At 52.4% G+C, this 21,594-nt stretch overlaps 1 protein-coding gene across 13 annotated transcripts in view; it reads right to left on the bottom strand.

Annotated features, from left to right (window-relative positions):
* Nucleotides 1-5,127: 5,127 nt before the first annotated feature.
* The window catches only part of CTIF (cap binding complex dependent translation initiation factor), a 327,368-nt gene continuing 310,901 nt past the window's right edge, over nucleotides 5,128-21,594 (bottom strand). For all 13 annotated transcript variants that reach the window (XM_024235924.3, XM_063716893.1, XM_054537883.2 and 10 more), the window contains 2 exons: nucleotides 10,687-10,740; nucleotides 5,128-8,969 (listed from right to left, as the gene is read on the bottom strand). In XM_024235924.3, coding sequence (XP_024091692.3) covers nucleotides 8,754-8,969; nucleotides 10,687-10,740 — 270 coding nt within the window. In that variant the 3' untranslated portion in view covers nucleotides 5,128-8,753. The remainder of the gene's footprint in view (nucleotides 8,970-10,686; nucleotides 10,741-21,594) is intronic.

Genomic DNA, 21,594 nt, shown 5'->3' with positions numbered 1-21,594 from the left:
ATCACACTTTTGTTATTTGGGGGAAATGCTATAGAATAAGTCTCTTTTCACCTTGCTAGCCTGTCTCGGTTCCCACTGGAAGTTTTCCTCTTTAGGCCTCGGTGGGTATTTGGGTTTCACCTGATTTGTTCTGGGAAGGGAGGGGAATGGTGGTCCTTCCTCTCTGGGGCTGGAAAGTGAGGTTTCGTCAAGCCCTGAATGGTCCCCATTGGAAGGCCTGGGCCAGGTGTTGGCTCTCTGTAGCACAGCAGATGCCACAGGCAGGGACCCTGCACCAGGACCCACCCAGAGTTGGGCTAGGCCTGTGAGAGGTTGTCTGTTGTCAGGGAATTCCAGCTCCCAGGAGACTGACCATGCCAGGGTGGTTAAGGCATTGTCTCCTTTGCTTATTCCCTTACAGCACCCCCAGCACAAGGTGGGACCCAAGTGGGGGTTCACTTGAAAGACCTGGGCAAAGGTGATGAGACTAGGAGACAGAGCATCACCCTTGAACCATCTCTGCTTCAGGTCGGCAGTGGGATCCTGGCCATATTATTATTATTATTATTATTATTATTATTTGAGGTTAAGTCTTGCTCTGTCACCCAGGGTGGAGTGCAATGGCACGGTCTTGGCTTACTGCAATCTCTGCCTCTTGGGTTCAAGTGATTCTCCTGTCTCAGCCTCTCGAGTAGCTGGGATTACAGGCTGCGCCATCATGCCCGGTTAATTTTTTTGTATTTTTGTAGGGATGGGGTTTCACCATGTTGGCCAGACTGGTCTTGAACTCCTGACCTCAAGTGATCCACCCACCTTGGCCTCCCAAAGTGTTGGGATTACAGGCGTGAGCCACCATGCCTGGCCTCCTGGCCATATTATTTATGATTTTTTTTTAGGGACAGGTCTTGCCGTGTCACCCAGCCTTGAGTGCAATAGTGTGACCACAGCTCACTGCAGCCTTGATTTCCTGGACTCGAGTGATCCTCCTGCCTCAGCCCCATGAGTAGCTGGGGCTACAGGTGCGTGCCATCATGACCAGCTAGTTAAAAAAAAATATTTTTTTTTGTAGAGATGGGGTCTTGTCATGTTGCTCAGGCTGGTCTCAAACTCCTGGGCTCAAGTGATCCTCCTGCCTCAGCTTCACGACATGCTGGGATTACAGGCTTGAGCCACTGTGCCTGGCCTGGCCATATTGTAAGACTTCATCTGTCACCTGGGACTGATTCCACCCATGGAATGGGTGCCCCCATGGGGTGCAGGAGACTCAGGACTCTGCCTGGGAACCAGGGGATGCCCAGTGAATGGGGAGACTGAAGATGGAGACCAGTTAGAATTATGGGACACTGAGCAGGAAGCACAGACCTGCACTCCACAGGCCTGGATCAGGGGACTAAGGCACAAAGGTGGCCTGAGTCCTCAGCCTGGTCCCCATACCCACCCACCAGTCCCATCTTAGGACTAAGAAGGCAGCAATTCGAGGCCTGGTCTTTGTGCCTACAGGTCCCATGACATGGGATTGTTACTCTGCTTCTGTGAGCCTGTATCCCTTCTTTACAACGGTGTCAAAAACATGTCACCTGGCAGCACTGTCGTAAGGATCAAACATAGTCATATATTTAAAGACTATAAAGCCCCATTCAAACCTATGGGATGGCTCTGTAAGCCTCAGTTTCTCCAGATTTAAGTGGATATAAGAATTGTATTTACTTCCTTCACAGGGCTCTGTTGAGACCGTAACCAGATAATATGTGCTAAAGGGCTGCAGAGGGGAGAAAGTGCTGTGTGATGAATCGGGCTCTGAGGGGCCAGCCTCCTTAGCGCGGCAAACACAGCTGCTCTGGCTGGCGCTCAGAGCTGTCTGGCTGGCAGCCAGTCCAGGGCAGAGGCAGCTACTGCATCTGCTTCCAGCACGGGCCAACTGCTTCCTTGGAAGACTGCTTTTGAACCGCTCCCCCTCCCCAGCCCTGAGTGACCCAGAGATCAGGTGGGCAGCAGAGAAAGATGGGACTGCCAGCTCAGATGACACTCAGGTAGGGCCAATACACCTGTTAGGCATATACAAAGGGTGCTGCTATGGACGGAATGTTTTTGTGTCCCCCTAAATGCATATGTGGAAATCCTAACCCCCAATATGATGGTATTAGGTGGTGCCTTTGGGAGGCGAGGAGGTCAGAGGGATGGAGCCCTTATCAATGGGGTTAGTGCCCTTATAAGAGAGACCCCAGCGAACTCTCTTTCTCTCTTTCTGCCATGAAGATCCAATAAGTTAGCAGTCTGCCACTGGGAAGTAGGCCCTCACCAGACCCTGACTATGCTGGCACCCTGATTTGGGACATCCAACTCCTAGTATTTTGAGAAATAAATGTCTGTTGTTCATAAGCCACCAAGTCTATGGTACTTTGTTACAGATGCCTGAATGGACCAAGGAGCCCACAAAATGTTTTTTAGGGGCCCACAAAATGTTTTAACTTCTTTTAAAATCAGAGGTAAAAAAATGAACTTCTAGGTGAGAGAAAATGTTTTAATAAAAATAATATATTTGTCTCTATTACCAATGTAGTCATAATATTTCCATTTTTTTTTTAAATGGAAGAAGGGGCCTATGAAGGCAAAAGTACCTAAGGCCCATAAGAGTGAGGATGCAGCCCGAGTCCATGGTATGGATTCTGTTCCACATTCAAGCAACTTGCCAGAGCCCCTGCCCCATGTTGCAGATGTGCCAGCCAGCGTTGTTTCAGCCAAGATGTCAGACCCCAAGATTGCAAAAGAGCACAGCAGCATGGCCTGCTGTCCCCAGACAATAATTCTGCACTACTTATGACAGCTCTCCATGGCCATCATCGTACTGTGTTCAAGGAGCGGTGGATGGTGGCTCTCAACCATCTTTTCTCTTGCACCCATCCAAGGCACAGCACACATATACCAGTAAGAAGAGGGGCTCCCTAAGGCCCGAATTCTGAAAATATTGGTATGTGTGTCCTGTTTTAGTTGTAGTTTGAAAATATTCCCAGGCAATCCGGGTATTGACCCTGATGCTTGATATATCCCCCTATCAGGGTCCCCCTCACTGGCCTGGGGGAAACTGGGATCCAACAACACACACTGCACATATGATAATGGGTCCTTTTATAGAAGAGCACCAAATTCTGCACCATCGCTCCTTCTGCCCACTCCACTGAAATCTCCTGATCTGAGGTATTTCATCATGGTCCTGGTTTCCACCGATGAAGTGGGAAGCCCATGTGGCCTGCCCGCAGCCTGCCAAGTCCCAGGGGCAGCTGGCTACTCCTTTTGTCTGGCTGGTGTGACTGGCTGGCTCCCTGGGGTGCTGCAGGGATGAGGAATCTGAAGGACCCCCTCACTTTCTGAGCTCACCCTTGCCTTGGCTCTTCTGGTGATCAGCCTTTGGCTCATCTGTAAAATGGGAATTGAAAACACTCATCTGCCTACTTCACGGGACCAGCTGAGACCGTGTAAGGAAGCTGCTGCGGAACTGCAGGAATGAGGGAGACCGGTAACACTAAGGCAGGACCACTTTCCCATTTCAACTGCTCAACCCTTTATTTTTCTGCTATCTTTGCCTTGGTCCTTAAAAGGCCCTTATAAGAAGTTGTGCTCTGAGCATCCCAGTACAAATGTAAACACTCTAAAATGACAAGAGAATGCCTACCAGCAGAAAGATGGTGGTGAAATCAGGATTGAAACGTATTATTTCGATGCTGTGTCTTGTAGTATTCAGTAACTTAGGGCCTTCTGGAAGCAGGACTAAACCATCCAGGAAAATCTCCTTTCTCTTTTGCAGGGTTTGATAAGGCTCTCTGTTGCTCATCGTCGCCCTACCTTTCATCTTGACCTCCAATGTCTGCTTCTACTGCTTTGCATTTTTATAAAAATAAATTTGGGCCTGGCACGGTGGCTCACGCCTGTAATCCCAACACCCTGGGAGGCCGAGGTGAGTGGATCACTTGAGGTCAGGAGTTTGAGACCAGCCTGGCCAACATGGTGAAAACTTGTCTCTACTAAAAATACAAAAATTAGGGCTGGGAGCGGTGGCTCACGCCTGTAATCTCAGCGCTTTCACAGGCCGAGGCAGGCAGATTGCCTCAGCTCAGGAGTTCAAGACCGGCCTGGGCAACATGGTGAAACCCGGCCTCTACTAAAATACAAAAAAATTAGCCAGGCGTGGTGGTGTGTGCCTGTAATACCAGCTACTCGGGAGGCTGAGGCAGGAGAATTGCTTGAACCCAGGAAGAAGAGGTTGCAATGAGCTGAGATCGTGCCATCGCACTCCAGGCTGGGTGACAGAGCGAGAGTCCATCTCCAAAAAAAAAAAAAAAAAAAAAAAAAATTGGCCCGCCACATACCTCAATTGTTTAATGAAGACGTTCTCTCTGTCTCTACCCAGTCTGTGGACTTCTGGCCGTCCCTGTCAGTGTCATGGTGGGTGTGTGACTCAGTGAAGGGCAATGCCCGAATCTCAACATGCCTTCACCTGGCTCCTGGGAAGCCCTGGCCGCCATTGTAGCCAGGCGAGGGAAGGATGAAGGGAGTTGGTGCTCTGGTGCGACTCCTGCAAGGAGCTGAAGGACTGGCAAGTTCTAGCCAGAAAGAATCCCCAAGGAGAGGGGAGCGTTACCAGGAAACAGTGTCCTCAGTGCCTTGCCATAGACAGGCTTGTGCAAAACAAGAGACATGTCATCACAGGAAAAGAAATCACTGGGCCCTTTGGGGACACTTTGATGAAAGACTCATTTGACCAACTGGGACTGGACAGCCACTCGCTGTTGATTTTTGGAAGCCACTGGGCCCAAATCTCAGCCCTCTTGAAATGACTCATTGCCAAATGCCACAGTGACATTTCCAGGGAAGGGGTAGGTTTCGGGGGTGGTTAAACCAAACCTTTAGTGCAAAAGCCATTTTGTCCAGGACTGGCTTGATCGTACCACTTTGGATAGGTCATAGTTCCCAGTTTTGGGGGACGTAAGTCTCCTTCACCCCATGGTCTCCTGGACCAACTTCTTGCGAGAATCTTCCCCTCAGCTCATCTCCTGGGTCAGCTCCTGGAGGCCCTGCTAGTATAGCTGAGGCACATGAGCCTGGGGAAAAGGTTTCTTTTGCTGAACACACAAAGAACACAGACTCTGGGCATTTTGCTTTTGGTGGTGTTTATTTTTTTAAACCCACTTGTAGTTTGGGTTCAGCTGGAAAGCAGAACATACCGACGGAGGGAGGGTGGTCGCGCTAGCGGGGTTCCGCGGCAGCTTTGGCTGGAAGCCCCAGGGCCCTGCTCCGGGGAGGTAGGTCCTGTCGCCTGCTCCCAGCCGGCTCAGGGAGGCAGCCAGCCCTTCCGTGCGAGTGTTCCGAGCAGAGGAAAGTTGTCTTTCTCCTGATCTGTGTCCTCAAAGGCCCAGCCAATGGTTTCCCAACACAGTGCCCTGCAGCTGAGGGACACGACTCCCCGGGCAGGCCTGAGAGTCTGTCTGACAAGTAACACGGGCCGGTGTCTGATGCCAGAAAACAGACTGGGACTTGGCTTCTTGGAGGCCCGCGTCTGGGGCACCCCATGGGGCTGCTCTGGTGGCAGCCTGGCTGTCTGGGCCCCCGCCCCTACAGCTGCCCCGGCCTGATCTGTGGTACAGTTCCCACACCCCCCACCCTCATCCCTCGGAGAAAATAAAATAGAATAAAATAAAAATCAGAATAAATACCGACTCGGCCAACATTTACATTTACATGGATGGACAGGACGATCCCCAAACAGTGAAGGTTTACAGACTGGTCAAAGAAGGACGAACAGACAGAATGGGGTCTGAGGGTGCACACTCCCGTGGAGGGTGGCGGGGCTCCTGGCCTCGTCCGGGTGAGGTTGGGAGCCTCGCTGGGGCTACGGTCCCAGAGCTTCGGCAAAGCCACCGGGCCTTGGGGAGCAGGGCTGTGGCAAGCAGGCCGCCTCAGAGAAAAACAATGACTAACTCATCCTGACAGGCAGTGGGGAGACTGAGACAGGATCAACATCAGATGGCTGGACCGCCTCTTCCATGCGCCAAGAACCGCGGGTGAGGGGAAAGCAACGCAAGCCTTAGAAATGCAATATCCAGCTCTGCCTGTCATCACATACATTCAGAGGTCAACTTGGACGCGGCCTTCCTCACGCCACAGAGAGGGGATGGACTTGGGGAGGGGGCCAGGGTCTGTGGGGCATCCACTTCTGTCCTGCAGTTCCTGTCTGAGCAGTCTCCCTCGGGAAGCTGCCGCAGGGTCTCAAATTTTAGGCTTGACTGTTGTTTCTTTAAAAAAAGTCTTAACGTTTTCCTTCCATATCTGAAAAAGGAGCAGCAACCTGCATTTAGAAAAACAGCTTAAAGTGTTGTTCAGATTGGCTAGGAAGCGCTTTCAGGCAGTGGAATAAACTAGGCAAACCGTACATCTGGAGCCACCGTGACACGACGTGTAATTAAAAATATATTTATATATGTATACATATTTATATTTCACTTCTTCACACTCTGGTCCTAACAGCCAAGGGGGAGCTGCCCCTGTGGCCAGACTACCAAGGAGCCCGTGCGGAGGAAGGAGTATCAGGCCCCAAGGTGCCCACAACACAGCCCCCTCCACACAGTGTTTCGGAGCGTCCTGCATGAAGCTTGCTCTGAGCTCACTGTTGGGTCTAGGAGACCCCACTCCCCTGCCTCCTCCCTGACCTGAGCCCCCACTCCCAGGTCTCTTCTCTCTTTGGGGGCCTTGCCTCCTCCTAGCGGACAAACCCCACATGCTTCAGGGAGGCAGGGGCCGCTGAAGCACAGGTGGAGGCTGCCTGGCTACGATGGCAAGCTCGCCCTGGGGCCTGCCCTGAGCAGCCCCGCATCAGCCCGGCTCCTCCCTCAAGGCCTCCTACCCACGGGGCATCTGTGTCCCCAGGCTGGGCTGGGGAAGAAGGGCAGTGAGGAGGAGCTTGAGAAAGTCTGGGAAGAAACCGTGCAGGGAGGAAGAAGGCAGGGTTCAGGGCCAGGGACCAGAGGTGGCGTGCGCTTCTTGGGAGAGACAACCGACCTGTTTCAGGTAAACTTGTGCCCCCCACACCTTGTCGCCAACAGGCTCTTTTTGGAGACAGGCAAAGGCTCCACACCTGGGACCAGAGGGCAGGTTGCAGCTGCAGGGAAAGCTGGAGCGAACTGGGGAAGCCTCTCCCCACTCACCACTCTCAGACTCAGAATCAATCACGAGAACCTTCCCCGCCCATCACCTCCCGGCCAGTCCAGTGTGGACCAAGAGGGGCCTCCAACGTGACCCAGGGCCTGCCCGGCCTCAATATAAAAGAGCAAATAAGGAAGTGGCTAGGCTCTGACATCATTTCCGGGGGGCTCATCAAAGTGTGTGCTCCAGCCCCCAGAGATGGAGCTATGTGGACACCCGTTCCACCCCACACCTTCCTCTCCAGCCAACAACAGGGCCTGCTCCCCAGGACCAGGGCCTGCTGAGAAACCCCAGTCTTGTTTCCCGGCTGGGAAGCTTCATCTGGCGACCCCGCTAGTCACCTGACTGTCCCTTTCATGACTCAGTGAATTCGCCCCTTTCCCAAGAGCTAGGGGAGGGCTGGGCTTCTAGGTCCGAGCTGGGGCAGTGACACAGCGCATTAGCTAAAATCGAGTCCTGGGGAGCCCCCACTCCCGTCCTTTTCCCCAGTAAGACCTGCGTGTGGAGCACGAGACACCATCTAGAATTTTGGTTTTAATTTGCCAGTCTCATTGTGTGCCCTGTTTGCCACAAGGCCCCTGGGGCCAGGACCAGGTTTAACTTGGTCCCAGTGGTGACAGTATCAGCCCTTTGAGAAAACAGAGGCTCTGGAAGCCAGGGGCAAGGAACACAGGATTCCAGCGGGGACCCCCCGCCGGGGCAGAAGTTTCCAATTACCCTAATTGGCTACTGGCAAGCTGTCTGTGGCTAGAATCTTTCTAGAGGGGGGCTGGGTTTGATCTCCCACTAATCCAGGGGTCCTCAACAGTGCTGACTGTGTGATCACATCACGGGCATTCTCATTGACCAAAGAGACTTCAAAGCAACCGACTTTTGAAAAATAAAACACAATAAACAAAAGAGTGCAAGTGGAACTCAAACTCCATCTGCCCCCCACGCCTGACCCCCTAGGCCTGAGGCTGGGGGGCTGCAGTGAGGAGGACTTGGAGGTGGGAGGTGGAGCGTCAGCTCTGCCATGGCTGACAAAGGCCGTCAATTACGGGCGGCTGGTGGGGACCGTGCCTGCCTTTGTCCTCCCGGACATCTGCTACACGTCGCCTGCTGCCAGTTGGCGACTGCGGCTGACAGCATGCGGGAACAATGCGAGCCCGTCTCCGACCCACTTTTTCAGCTTTCCGAGGTTCTTTCTGACCCAAGCGGTGCCCCGGCGTGCGAGGCTGCCAAGGTCTCCGAGGAGTCACAGCGATGAGATCCCTCACACAAAGCTCCGTGGGGGATGGGTCTGATGGGGAGGGGAGAGGCGGGAGTGAGGAAGGGGAGGGCCAGGGCCACCAGGAAAAAGAAACATGCTTCCCTTATTGGTGTGAGCTTGCATGCTCGGGCTGGGGGCTTGTGCGGGGGCACTCCTCTCAGGGATTTGCTCCCTTCCCCGTCTGGCTCCAGACTGGCCACCGACGCTGCCTGCCTGCCTCCCCATTTCTTTCTCCCGCCAGGGCCACCCCTGTCCTCCCGCCTGTCCATCTGGCCCTGTGCACCAGGGCCCCAGCTGCCCGCGGGCCGCCCGCCAGGCCCCCTGGCTGTCAGGCTGTCAGTTTCTGGATGGTTCTGTTGTAGTACTGCGTGATGGGGGGCGTCAGAGGGTTCCAGCTGTTAGCGTGGAGCTCGATGACCTCTAAGAGCAGCGACCGGGTCAGCATGGACTCCGAGGGGCATAGCATCTTGTCCCGCGCGCTGGCCAGGAGCTCTGTCATCATCTCAGGCAGCTGTTCCTCCAGCAGCCGGCCTGTACTCTGCAGCTGCGGACAGAGATGTGGGGTTAGGATGGACTCGGGCCCCGCAATGGCCCACTGGCCACACTGATTAGGTGGGCAGGGATAGGAAATGGCTGGGTTGTCTTAAGGACACACAGGCCCAGGCCCCTGTGCCACGGCTGGAATGAGGACAGGGAGAGTGGAAGGTGGAGTAGCCAAGAGTGAGAGCTCACATTTACCAACCAATCTGCCAGCAGGATCCAGAGGGATCAGAATATTGCCTACTGCCCAGGGCTGAAAGAGCTTTCACCAGGAACATGCCTCTTGTCCCTTTTACCCAAGAGCCTCCCTCTTCCAGGAAGCCTTCCCTGACTACATCTGCACCCTCAAATGGCTCCATGATCTGTGCCCCTTGGTAATCAGGGGGCCCTGTGATCATTTTCACTTGCTGGGGCGTCTCTCTGGCAATGAGCTTAGTCATTGTTACATGTGTCCATTGGAACTTGAGAGCAGGGGTGATGCCTCCTGTTTCTCTCGCGCTCCTTTTCTCCTGATCCTGATCCCACCTCCCAGCCCCCAGAAGTGACCTCTGCTCACGCTTGTGACAGGAAGTGGGGGAGAGAAATACAAACTGGGGAAGAAGGCCAGCCAGAGGCCGTCAGGAGAGCCCTAGATAATCTTGAAAAGCCCACTGGGAAGAAGGAGCCCCTCTTCCTGGACCAGCACACCCCTGGCCAGTGCTCCCCAGGCCCTCTACAGAATCTCAGTCCCCATCTCTGTCCCCAGCCTTGTCCCATCCATTTTTCTAGGCTCTGCCTTCTTCACAAAGCCTCCCTTGACCCCCTGAGCCCTCCCTGACCTCTCTCCCCTGACTTTTCAGGGATGTCTCTGTACTTACACTTATTCTATCTACTCTCTGTGTGAGAGCTATTCCTAACCAGACTGGAAGCTGCCTGAGGGCAAGGACCAGGCTTTCTCCTTCTCCCTAATCCCCCGCTAATCCCAAGCCCCCTGTAGGGTGCCCAGCTGGAGCCCAACAAACAAACTGAGTCTCACAGACCCAAGGCTGCCATCTGGCTTCCAGTGCTTCTGGCCTCTGAGCACCTCAGTGAGGCCTTTGCAGCCAGGCGGAAGCCACCTGAGTGTGCTCATGACAGTTGCCAGGCCCAGGTCCTCGTCTGGAAGCCCCTCTCCTGCCTGCATCCCACTCTGAGTGACTCTGGACCATCTGCAGAGGGCAAAGGTCTGCCCAGGGACTGGGCCAAAGCCAGGCTCCGAAGGGAGAGCCCAGAGGAAGAGTTTCCATGAGCAGGGGCCACAGCTTAGGGACAGGAGTGGCACCTCCCAAGAGGGGTGCTTTCGGGTGGGCTGTGCCAGCACTAGATTGCCAAGCATTAGCAAAGCAAAGGGAGATATTTGAGGGCAGAGGTAAACAGGAGCTTCTTAAGTCATTTGTGTGGCATGCCTGAGCTGGGGCGCAGGGGGCCTTGGGGGGACAGGGAAGTAGGCAATGCCACCCCTCTGTCTAGGGAATCACTTCTCTCTGCCTTCAGTCAGGGGTGAGCTGCTCTCACCATCAGTGTTCACTCTGGCTTGGGGTGGACAATTCTGGATGCAGAAGTCCATGCCCACTCCTGAAGCCATCCCCCTACCTTCCCCTGGACTCGTAAATGCCTCCAACAACCCTTGTGCCCCTAGAACTGTTAAGGCATGAGAGATGCACTGGCTCTGAGGTTGTGGATGTCAAAGCCCCAATGCTTACCTCCATAGAGCAGCAAAGGACAGCATCTTCCTTCACATCCTGAGATTGCAAGAGCTGTGGAAGAGAGGGGCAGAGAGCGCCACTGAAGGAGACATGCCGGCTACTAGGCCCTGTAGCTCCCTGCAGCCCCCGCCAACCTGCAGCCCCAGCCCTGATGCGGCCTGTAACAAACATCTCCAAGGTTCAGGCTAGAGTGAGAGCCCACAAAAGTCAGAGAGCAGAAAGTCAGTTGCGCCGGGTGGCCGTGATTTCTCCGACAGGGTTTGAGCAGCTGGAGGTCAGTGTGACTGTGCGATGTGAAGCCTCTGGGCCAGGTCTGAACACCTGATTCAAGAGGCCATTGAAGAGAAAGCCTGCAGCAGTGAGTGCGCTGGGATCATCCACTGTTAACAACTGGTCAGCAGAAGTCCTCAGGGAAATGAAATTAGCTTAGAGACGTATAATTGGTAACTGCTCTACGGGTGAGGAGGTTCAGCCATTGACTCAGGCGCCCCTGGGCCCTGGCCACAGGAGGAAGTCCAGGAGTCAAAGCCCTCTTCTCTACTGGCCCAGCGCTGTAGACTTTCAAACCCACAAATCTGTGGACTTACTCAGGGGCTGGAACTGTTTCCTAACTAAGGCCATGGCTGGGCTGCTCAGCGCTCAGTCCGGCCATGCTACAGTCCATGCTTCCCCCGACCTGCCTGGCTCATTCTCTCAATCTCTCTGTCTCTTTTAAATTGAGATATCATTCACATAACACAAAATCCACCATTTTAAAGTATATAATGCAGTGCTTTTTAGGATATCCCCAGACTTGTGCAACCATCACCACTATTTAAGTTCTGAACATTTTCATCACTCCCCAGACAAACCCATACCCATCAGCAGCCATTCCCTGTTCCTCCTCACTCCGGCCCCTGGCAACTCCCTCCGAGTCTATGTCTCTATGGAGTTGCCCGTGCTGGACATTTTATAGAAATGGAATCACACAATATGTGGCCTTTTGTGATTGACTTCTTTCACTGAATGTTTTCAGGGTTCATTCATGTTGCAGCATATACCAGTACCTCATTCCTTTTTGTGGCTAATATTCCATTGTAAGGATATGTCACATTTTGTTTATCCATTCATCTGTTAATGGACATTTGCGTTGTTTGTTTCCACCTTTTAGCTACTAGGAATAGTGCTGCTATGAACCTTCATGTACCAGGCTTTACCTGGATGCATGTTTTCAATTCTCCTGGATATTACATAGGAATAGAATTTCTGGGTCATGTGGTAACTCTATGTTCAGCTTTTTGAGTAGCTGCAAGACTGTCTTCCACAATGGCTCCATCATTTTACACTCTCACTAGCAATGCATGAGGGTTCTGGTTTCTCTACAGCCTCACCAATGCTTGCTATGTCCCAGTTTTCTGATTCACTCTCTCTTGAACCCCCAGCAGCACTGGTGTGCTGACACCAAGTGCTTGAAACCCTCTCTGGGCATGGCTTCCGAGAAGCTCACCAAGCCCCACGGACCACTCCTACCACAGCCCTCTTTGCTGGCTAATGCTTTTTCTCTCAGTTCCTAAAACAGGCATTCCTCCAATATTTTCCTCCCCAAATAGTTATCATCAAGCTTCTGCTCTTCTCAATGCCGTCCCCTCCTGCCATGTTGATCATCACGACTCTCAGGGACCCCACATCTAGCTTGTCTGCATGAACCTTCCCACACTCATTGGGCTTCACTTTCTGGATGACACTATGGCTTTATCATCTTTGCCTCAAAGCAGCTCCATGTTACCTCCAGCTCAAAACCTCAGTCATTTTGCTCTCCCCTTACCATCCATAACCAGGAAGGTACCAGGTTCTGGAGACATTTTAGTCCCACTTTTCCAGGTCCCTGGCCTTACTCAAAGGTGAGGTTTTGTTGCTTCCCTCATGGGGGATTGTCCCGCTTCCTGATGCATCATTCTGGTCCCCACTTCCTTCCCCTGCAATTTGTCTTGTACACAACTGGCCAGGGTGATCTTCCTAGCATGCCACAGCCCACGCTACTGTCCCGCTTAGGAAATGTTGGATGCAGAGACGGTTCTGTTGCTGGCAAACTCGAGAGCATCACTTAGTCATGGGGATCCAGGTCAGGCCACAGTTAACTTCTATCCCACAACTCAAGGGAGCCCACTAACCAACATCTAACTCAATTTACGCAAAGGTGACTCACTGCTTTTATGGAGAAGCATTTTGGCACATTTCATCTACAGAAATCCTTGAACTAGGTCTAGTAGGTACTCAAATATTGAGTGGAATGTGGAATGAATGAAAACATACTACATGCTGTATAAACCATAAGAACAACCTTCCTACAACTTCCATAACCTCAAAGTCAGTAGAGATCAATCAGACTACAGACTGGGTCTCTCTGATCTCAACACAGTCCTGTTCCAGATGCCAGGTCTCCTCGATCACACTGTAGAGAGATGCCGAGGTGGCACTTTGAAAGCAGCACAGATCTACCAAAACAAAAGAGACAAAGTCACAAGTATCTGCCGAGCGCCCGTGCCAGTCCAGCACAGTTCACTGCAGAGAACAAGACAGACCAGGCCCCGCTCCAGGGCAGTGGAAATGCAGCTCCGGGGCGGTGGAAATGCAGAAAACAAACCAATAAACATCTCTATCAGATGGCGGTAAGCGCTGTGATGCAAAGCAGCACTTGTGAGGTGATGAATATGTCAATGAGTGTAGTTTAATCACTCCACATTGTATACATCTTGATCACAGCTCACTGTAACCTCAAACTCTTAGGCTCAAGCAATCCTCTGCCCTCAGCCTCCTGTGTAGATGGGACCACAGGTGCAGACCATCATGCCCTGCTAATTTTTTTACTTTTTGTAGAGACGGGGGTCTCTCTATGTTGCCCAGGCTGATCTTGAACTCCTGGCCTCAAGTGATCCTCCTGCCTTGGCCTCCCAAAGCACTGAGATTATAGGTGTGAGCCACCATGCTTGGCCTGGTTTATGTCTTAAGGAGACCATTCTGTCTGCTGTAGGAGGGAAGGGTGGACACTGAGGGACCTGGCCAGGCATGGTGGCAGTGTGGCCTAGGGCAGCAGCAGGGGCAGAGAGCAAGATGGGTCAGGCCTGCACACATTTGCCTCCAGAGTGGATGGGGAAGGTGAGAGCTTGGGGCCAAGGAGAAATCATTTCTACTTCAGGCCCCTCTTCGGCTAAAGCCATGGGTTTCCATGACTTCTTCCCAAGCAGGTTAAAGGGCTGCACTCCATAGCTGGTGTTTAGACTCCAAATGACTTTGTATCTTTGGGGCTCTCCATCCTGTCTCCATCCTTTAAGGCTGGGTCACTTCCCAGCTGTTCCTCGGACCCTTCCTGACCACCCCAGTCCCTGCCCTCCCTGCTTCTCACTCCCAGGCACTCCTGCTTTCCCCCCCATGCACATTCCACACAAGTTAAGACATTTTCCAGGGTGAACTGTCGGCTTCTTGAAGTCAGGGACAGTGCCAAATTCATCTCTGCTGCCCTTTAACCCCAAGCAAAGCCCCTGGCAACAGTGGGGATTCATGAACTGTTGGTCAACATGATTTATGCATTTCTTTTTTGCATTTTTAAAAGGAAGGGTAGAGGGTGAGAAGAGGGTAAAAGATGGCATTTTGAGGGCACATCCTCATTTACTCACTGAGAGCTGGAGCCAAAGTTTTAATCTGGGCATGATATAGTCAAGAAGGAGAGGTAAAGTCATGCCCAGCCAACCCTGGGGACTGGTCATGTTGCTGGCTCAAAATCTGCATTCTGCACATCCTTAATTCTTCCTGTCTCCTGTCATGTTGCATCCATCCACCCAGCCTAGGGGCCCTGCAGCAGGAGCTACAGCATTCACCGCAGGAGCTGAGGACCCACGGCAGGCTTGGCTGCAGGCCAAACTAGGGTGCAGGCTCCAGGGCCGCAGGAGTGCTTGATTGGCCAGAGCCACTTTCAGGGACCAGACCTCATTCTCCTTGGTAACTTGGTCAGAACTGGCCTGAGAACTGGGTTTGCAGCAGACACATAGAAAAGAAATCATTTTGGGATGAGTGAGCAGAGGTGGGCCTTAAACTGCTCAAATGATGAGCAGGTGGAGAGCAACGGTCAACCCAGGGGAGGGAACAGTATGGGCTGCACACGTGACAGGCACTGAGGACCCTCGGGGTCTCGCATCCCACCTACATATTTCCAACTCTGGGCCTCTGCATACTTGTCGCTGGAAATTCTTGGCCACCGCAGATCCACAGACCTCACTCCCTCATCCTATGCAGGGCTCTGCCCAAACATCACCAGGGCAGACAGGCGTTCCCTAAGCAGCCACCATCCCCCACCTACCTCCCAGCTCACCCCTTTCTGCAGCTCCTGACATGTTATGTACTTGTTTGCCTATTGCCCATATCCTCGCTCTAGAAGGCAAGCTCCACGAGGGTAGGGTGATGTCAGTCCACTGCTCTCCCCAACATCTGGCACACATTGGAAAATATTTGCTAAGAAACATGCTTTGGGAGGCAGGGAGAAAACTTGCCCAGCTGAGAGTCTGTGACAGGAAAGGTAAGTGCTCACCCAGAGAGACTGCTTGCAAGGCCCTCTGATGCACATACCTTTGAAAAGATGAGAGTGAGGGGGATGTGGATACCTACCCCTCCCCATACCCCTGTCACCAGAAGGGACATGGCACAGAATTATTATCGATGTGTCTGCAAACATAGAGTGCTTGTAGAAATGCAAACTGGTATCACTCTATAGATGGCAATTTGGTGATAATCATCAACAATAGAAGTGTCCACACCCTCTGACCCAGCAATATTACTTCTAGGAATTTATCCCACACATATAACCACACATATGCCATACAACACATGTACACTAGTTGCTATACTATTTTTAGAGCAAAAGATTGAAAGTAACCTGGACCTCTCCCAACAAGGGGACTGGTTAAGTAGTTACAGTATGCCCATGTGGGCTACTCTGGGGCAGTGACCCCTCTCCTGCACTGGGGTCTGCGGATCCCCAAAGAGAGCCAAGGGAGGCTTCCACCAGTCAGTGCCTGGGGACTTTCTTGGGCCACAGGCAAGGGTCTCCCTCATCTAGAGGACCCAAGAGGCCAGGATAAAGATTAGTAAGCAGGTTCTAGAAAAAGTTGGAGGTGGGGGGTGTGACTCATCCTGCAGCAAGCCTACCTGAGTCATGGGGTCCAACATCCAACTGCGAGGGGCTGGTTCAGGGCCTGGGAGGGTCCTGTGACTGTCTGGGACCGGGCTCAGAGGGAAAGGTGGGCCTAGCCACACTTACTCAGCAGGGAAAATGAGGACTAACATCAGGAGAATTCTGTGTGGTCTTGCTGGAACTTTTTTTTTTTTTTTAAGACAGGGTCTCACTCTGTCCCCCAGGGCGGAGTGCAGTTGTACAATCATAGCTCACTGTAGCCTCAACCTGCTCGGCTTAAGCAATCTTCCAGCCTCAGCCTCCCAAGTAACTGGGAGCAGGGGTGCACCACCATGTCTGGCTAATTTTTTAAAAAATTGTTTTACTAGAGACAAGGTCTCACTATGTTGCCCAGGCTGGTTTTGAACTCCTGAGCTCAAGTAATCCTCCCACCTTGGCGTTCCAAAGTGCTGGGTAAATTATGGGCATGAACCACCCCACCTAGTCTGGAACTTCTTTCTTATAGTAAATTTCCCTCATATGCTTCCCCGGGGTGCTTACCAGGAAAAAAAAATCCTTAAAATAAAAATTGCTGGTAGAAATCACAGGAGAGCGGGAAGGTAAATATCTGGTGGGAATGAAACTCCAGACAGAGTGGGTGGTGGTCCTGGGTGGGGAAGAGGCAGAACCCGGGAGCTGATGCGAAGGGAGGGAGGGCGGTTGGGGACGCAGCCGCAGGCAGGTGTCGCTGGCTGACACGGTGGGGCTGCTCAGTCAATGCTTCTCCCGGGGAGGGAAGTGCGCCTGGGGCCATGGTGTGTCCTGAGACCAGCTTCTCAGGGGGCTCTGGTCCCTTTCCTGTGCCTGCCAGGTTCTGAGGTTTAGGGACAAGCGAAGTAATAATATGAGAAATTTCGAGAAAAGCCAGGGCCTGCCAGGCACTGAAGGCTCTCAATGTGGCTGCATCTCCCTCCGAGGAGCGAGGGAGATGCTGACAGGGCTGCGTGGAAGCCTCCCAGAGTCCCAAGGGTGTTGACAAGTGAGCGCTTTGCCCTGACGATCAAGGGTCTCCTCCTCATCTCTTCTGCAGCCCACAGCCTGCGTGCCTTCCACTTTCTGTGATGGGGCTGCTTGGGCCTGCAGAGCGGTTCCACAGTCTCCCTGCTCTTTTTCTTCCCTTCTCGTATCTTTGTGACTTCCCCTTCCCATGCCTTCTTCCCTGGGCACGCCCAAACTCCCCGCAGGCAGGCTCTTGGGGCCACTGCCCCTGCTCCCCCTACTCCCCCAACTCCTGTCAGGGCAGAGGACAGACTGCCCAGGGCCCTAAGGCAGAGCTGGGGGCGGGTTCTCAACCCTAGAGCCCCCCTTCCAAACTTATCTTTCTCTGGGTTGTTTGGGAAAGTCTGCATGAAGCCAAAAACCACATTGTGCGAGAGGCCCTCTTGCAAACGGCCTGCTGGGTTTTCTCAAGGAAGTCAGGGAAGGAGTTTCTCATCTTACTTGTCCCTCCCAGTTGCTGGAATGCAGAGAGCACAGGAAGGGCCTTGGTGGCTGCAGACCATGTCCTGTCCTCCCCGCACACACCTGCTTGGTTGCTGGCTTTTGAGAGTGGATTCTCAGACCCTTCGGGGTGAAGGGATGGTGGAGGATTCTCCCTCAGCCTCCCTTGGATGGGGCACACAGCTGAAGACCCCACCTGCTGCTCTGTGGCAGAACAAGGGTCTGGCCTGCCTCTTCCAGGGGGCCCTTGGCACAACTCCACAGGCTTCCTCCCTGGGGCCCCGTCAGTGCCATTGCCCTCCTGGGCTCTCCATGCTTCAGGGTGACTAATGGCTGCCCAGAAATCCCTACTGAACTTGCCCTTAGTGGGTATCATCCCAAGGGAAGAACCTTTCCAGTCTTTTCTATCTTGGCCTAAATGACCTGTCCTATGTCCCATTTCTTCAGGGCTCTGATTTCCTAAGAGACAGCTCATTTTGGGGATAAACGAATCCCTGCCAGGATGGAGAGGGCCGACTAGCTCTCTCATTTATGTATGTTCTATTTGGGATCGCCAGGAGACAACGGCTTCACTTAGCTCAAAGACAGGTCTCAAAAATTAGTGGCATCTTGAACAGTGACTTGTACACTCATATTCACAGCAGCATTATTGACAATAGCAAGAGGCGGAACAACCCAAGTGTTCATCGAAAGATGAATAAATAAACAAGTGGTAAATCCATACAAGGGGAATATCACCCAGCCTTAAAAAGGAAGGCCATTGAGACACATGCCACAACACGGACGAGCCCCGAAGACATTATGCTAAGTGAAATAAGTCAGGCACAGAAGAACAAACACTGTATGATTCCACTTCTATGAGGTCCCTAGAGTAGTCAAATTCATACAGACAGGGAGCAGAATGGTGGGTGCCAGGAACTGGGAAGAGGGAGGATGGGGAGTGTTTCATGGGGACAGAGTTTCAGCTGGGGAAGGTGAAACAGTTCTGGAGATGGATGGTGGGGATGGTTGCCCAACAATGTGAATATGCTTAATGCCAAAGAAGTGCACACTTAAAAATGGTTAAAATGGGTCAGGCATGGTGGCTCACGCCTGTAATCCCAGCACTTTGGGAGGTCGAGACGGGTGGATCACAAGGTCAAGAGATCAAGATCATCCTGGCCAACATGGTGAAACCCTGTCTCTATTAAAAATACAAAAATTAGCTGGGTGTGGTGGTGCGGGCCTGTAGTCCCAGCTACTCGGGAGGCTGAGGCAGGAGAATTGCTTGAACCTAGGAGGCAGAGGTTGCAGTGAGCTGAGATCGTGCCACTGCACTCCAGCCTGGCAACAGAGTGAAACTCTCTCAAAAAAAAAAAAAAAAAAGTTTAAAATGGTAAGCTTTACGTAATGTTATATGTATATGTATGTATTTATTAACCAATAAAAAATGGTTTATAAAAAAAGAGGCAGGCTGAGCGGGGTGGCTCACGCCTGTAATCCTAGCACTTTGGGAGGCCAAGGTGGGTGGATCACTTGAGGCCAGGAGTTTAAGACCAGCCTGGACAACATGGCAAAACCCCATCTCTACTAAAAATACAAAAATTTGCCAGGCATGGTGGCAGACGCCTGTAATTCTAGCTACTTGGGATGCTGAGGCAGGAGAATCACTTGAACCCAGGAGGCAGAGGTTGCAGTGAGCCGAGATCTCACTACTGCACTCCTGCCTGAGGGAAAGAGTAAGACTGAGTCTCAAAAAAAAAAAAAGAAAAAAGCCTTGGTAGGAGCAGGCACCCTCTGTGTGGGCAGGACTGTCCCTCTCCTCTGCTGTCACCTCTGGAAGACGAGCTGCATCCATGAAGGAGACCAGCCTGCTCTACCTGGGGGTCAGAGGCCCTGGGGTGGGGGGAGGAGCAGCCCACTCATCAGAGTCTCTTGCACTGACGGGGATGTGGGCGGGCTGGGGCAGGCAAGCCTCCCGTGCCCTCGAACGGCGAAATGTGTTTCTTGGACAAGAATCCAAGGCAATTGTGCAAGCCCACACAGTGTTTGTTCGGAAGCGAATGCATTCCTGTCCTATTGTCTCTGCCGGAGACTTGTTGTGGGCACACCCATCATATCCTCCCTCAGGGAGAAGCCAAGGTGCTCCAGTCGGGCTGTGGCTGTGGGAGGCCCCACAGCAGCCAGGGAGAAAGGCAGCCTGGTGGGAGTCTCCTGGAGTCCCTGGGGGAAGGGCCATGGGCACAGGCAGGCTGCCCAAGGCATGCCCAGGATGTAACCAGGCTGGTAGCTTGGGATGCCACCCTGCAGGGAGGGAAAGGGGGTGCTGAGAACTCATGGGGCAGCCTCGCTGTGCAGGCAGGGATGAGCACTGGCAATCCCAACATCTTGTCTTGCTAGTGAGGGGTGCAGTGTCCATCCGAGGCGGGCTGGCCAGCCCACCTTGACCACCTCAGCTCACCCATAGCACAGCCTTCTACTGTGGGAGAGCAAACCCAAGCCACCTAATGCAGCTGCAGAAAAAGCTCAGCCCAGCCCCTGCCTGGAGGAGCCTCCTTCCTTTGGTAGCGACTGGAGGTGGCTACAGGGGCAGCCATGAGGGAGCCAAAGTGGGAGGTTTGCAGAGGGCTGTGACTGGCTGGAGAACAAAGCCAGCCTGGGAGCTGAGATTGGCTGGCTGGACCAGTGGTTGAGCCAGGGCTGTGGGAGGACAAGCTGAAGGTGTGGAAAGAATTGTAGGGCAGGAGAGAGGGAAACAAAGAAGAAAAGATAGTGAGAGGTAAAGGCCGTGGTGGCGGAGGAAGCCACAGAAATGGGCACACAAGCTGACAGTGGAGAGAAAGGGGACAGGGGGAAGAATGAGGCAGAGTCAGAAGAACCACACCTGCAGGGGTCTAGGATGGTTGCCACCTACATGTCAGGAGTACCCTCCGGGACAGCTGGCCCATCCACCCTGTGCCTCTGCGGGACTTGGACCTGCACCTACAGCCAAACCTGGAGGACAGCCCAGGGACTGTGCCTATGGTAATGACGAGTCATCAAGAAAAGGGCCAATTATGTCTAGGTCTCTGTTCAGGGAGGCAGGGAAGTAGATAATCTATCCAAGAAAGGCTATCGTCAAAAATGTGCATCAGGCTTGGAGTCAGAAGACCTGCTACACACTAAGACTAGCCCCTGGCATGCCACTTAATCACTCTGCATCTCAGCTTCCTCACCTGAGAACAGGGATAGTATCTGCCTAGGATTGTTTGGAGAGTCAATTGAAATAATGTATGTGAAAGAGCTTTGATAAGTGTAAAGCTTGATTCAAATGTAAGGTGTTATTATTGTTATTATGTTTATATCTTTATAAACATATATCTTCCCTGAAGATCTCAACATGCTTTGTATGCACCATTCCTTTTACCCTCGTGACACTCCTGTGGAGACAGGCAAAGGCCACAGGTATTATCATATCTGCTTAATTGGTAGAGAAACTGAGGCTCAGTAGTTAAGTGGCTTGCACAACCCAGACAGACAGCAGGTCTAAGTGGAAATGGAAGGTGACAGACAGCAGGTCTAAGTGGAAATGGAAGGTGCTGGAGAGTCCTGGATCTGTGCTCTCTCCTTTACAGAATGATATTAATTTCCCACATTAGCTAATTCTTATTTTGCTGGTTGGAGCTTATACTTTTTTTTTTTTTTTTTTTGAGATGGAGTCTTGCTCTGTCACCAGGCTGGAATGCAGTAGCGTGATCGTGGCTCACTGCAACCTCCGCTTCCCAGGTTCAAGCGATTCTCCTGCCTCAGCCTCCTGAGGAGCTGGGACTACAGGCGCGCACCACCACGACCAGCTAATTTTTGTATTTTTAGTAGAGACAGGGTTTCACCCTGTTGGCTGGGATGGTCTCCAACTCTTGACCTCGTGATTTGCCTGCCTCAGCCTCCCAAAGTGCTGGTATTACAGGTGTGAGCCACCACATCCAGTTGGAGCTCATAATTTTTAACTGTGTTGACTGGTGACAAGTCAACCTGAGCCTTCACAAAATTGAACTGATTTTACCTGTTCTTTGTCTGTATTGGCCACTACCTATGCCTCCATCCACTCATCCACCCTTTTATCCATCTGTCTACTTGCCTACTCATCCATCCATCCATCCATCCATCCATCCATTCATCCATCCTTTCATCCATCTATCTACTCACCCACTCATCCATCTATCCATCCATCCACCCATCCCTTCTTTCATTCATCTACCTATCCATCCATCCATCCTTTCATCCACCTATCCATCCATCCATCC

Source organism: Pongo abelii, chromosome 17, assembly GCF_028885655.2.
Source record: "Pongo abelii isolate AG06213 chromosome 17, NHGRI_mPonAbe1-v2.0_pri, whole genome shotgun sequence".
Classification (NCBI taxonomy): domain Eukaryota; kingdom Metazoa; phylum Chordata; class Mammalia; order Primates; family Hominidae; genus Pongo; species Pongo abelii.
The sequence above is the reverse complement of the archived record's forward strand: the minus strand, read 5'-3'. Positions and strand labels throughout refer to the sequence as shown.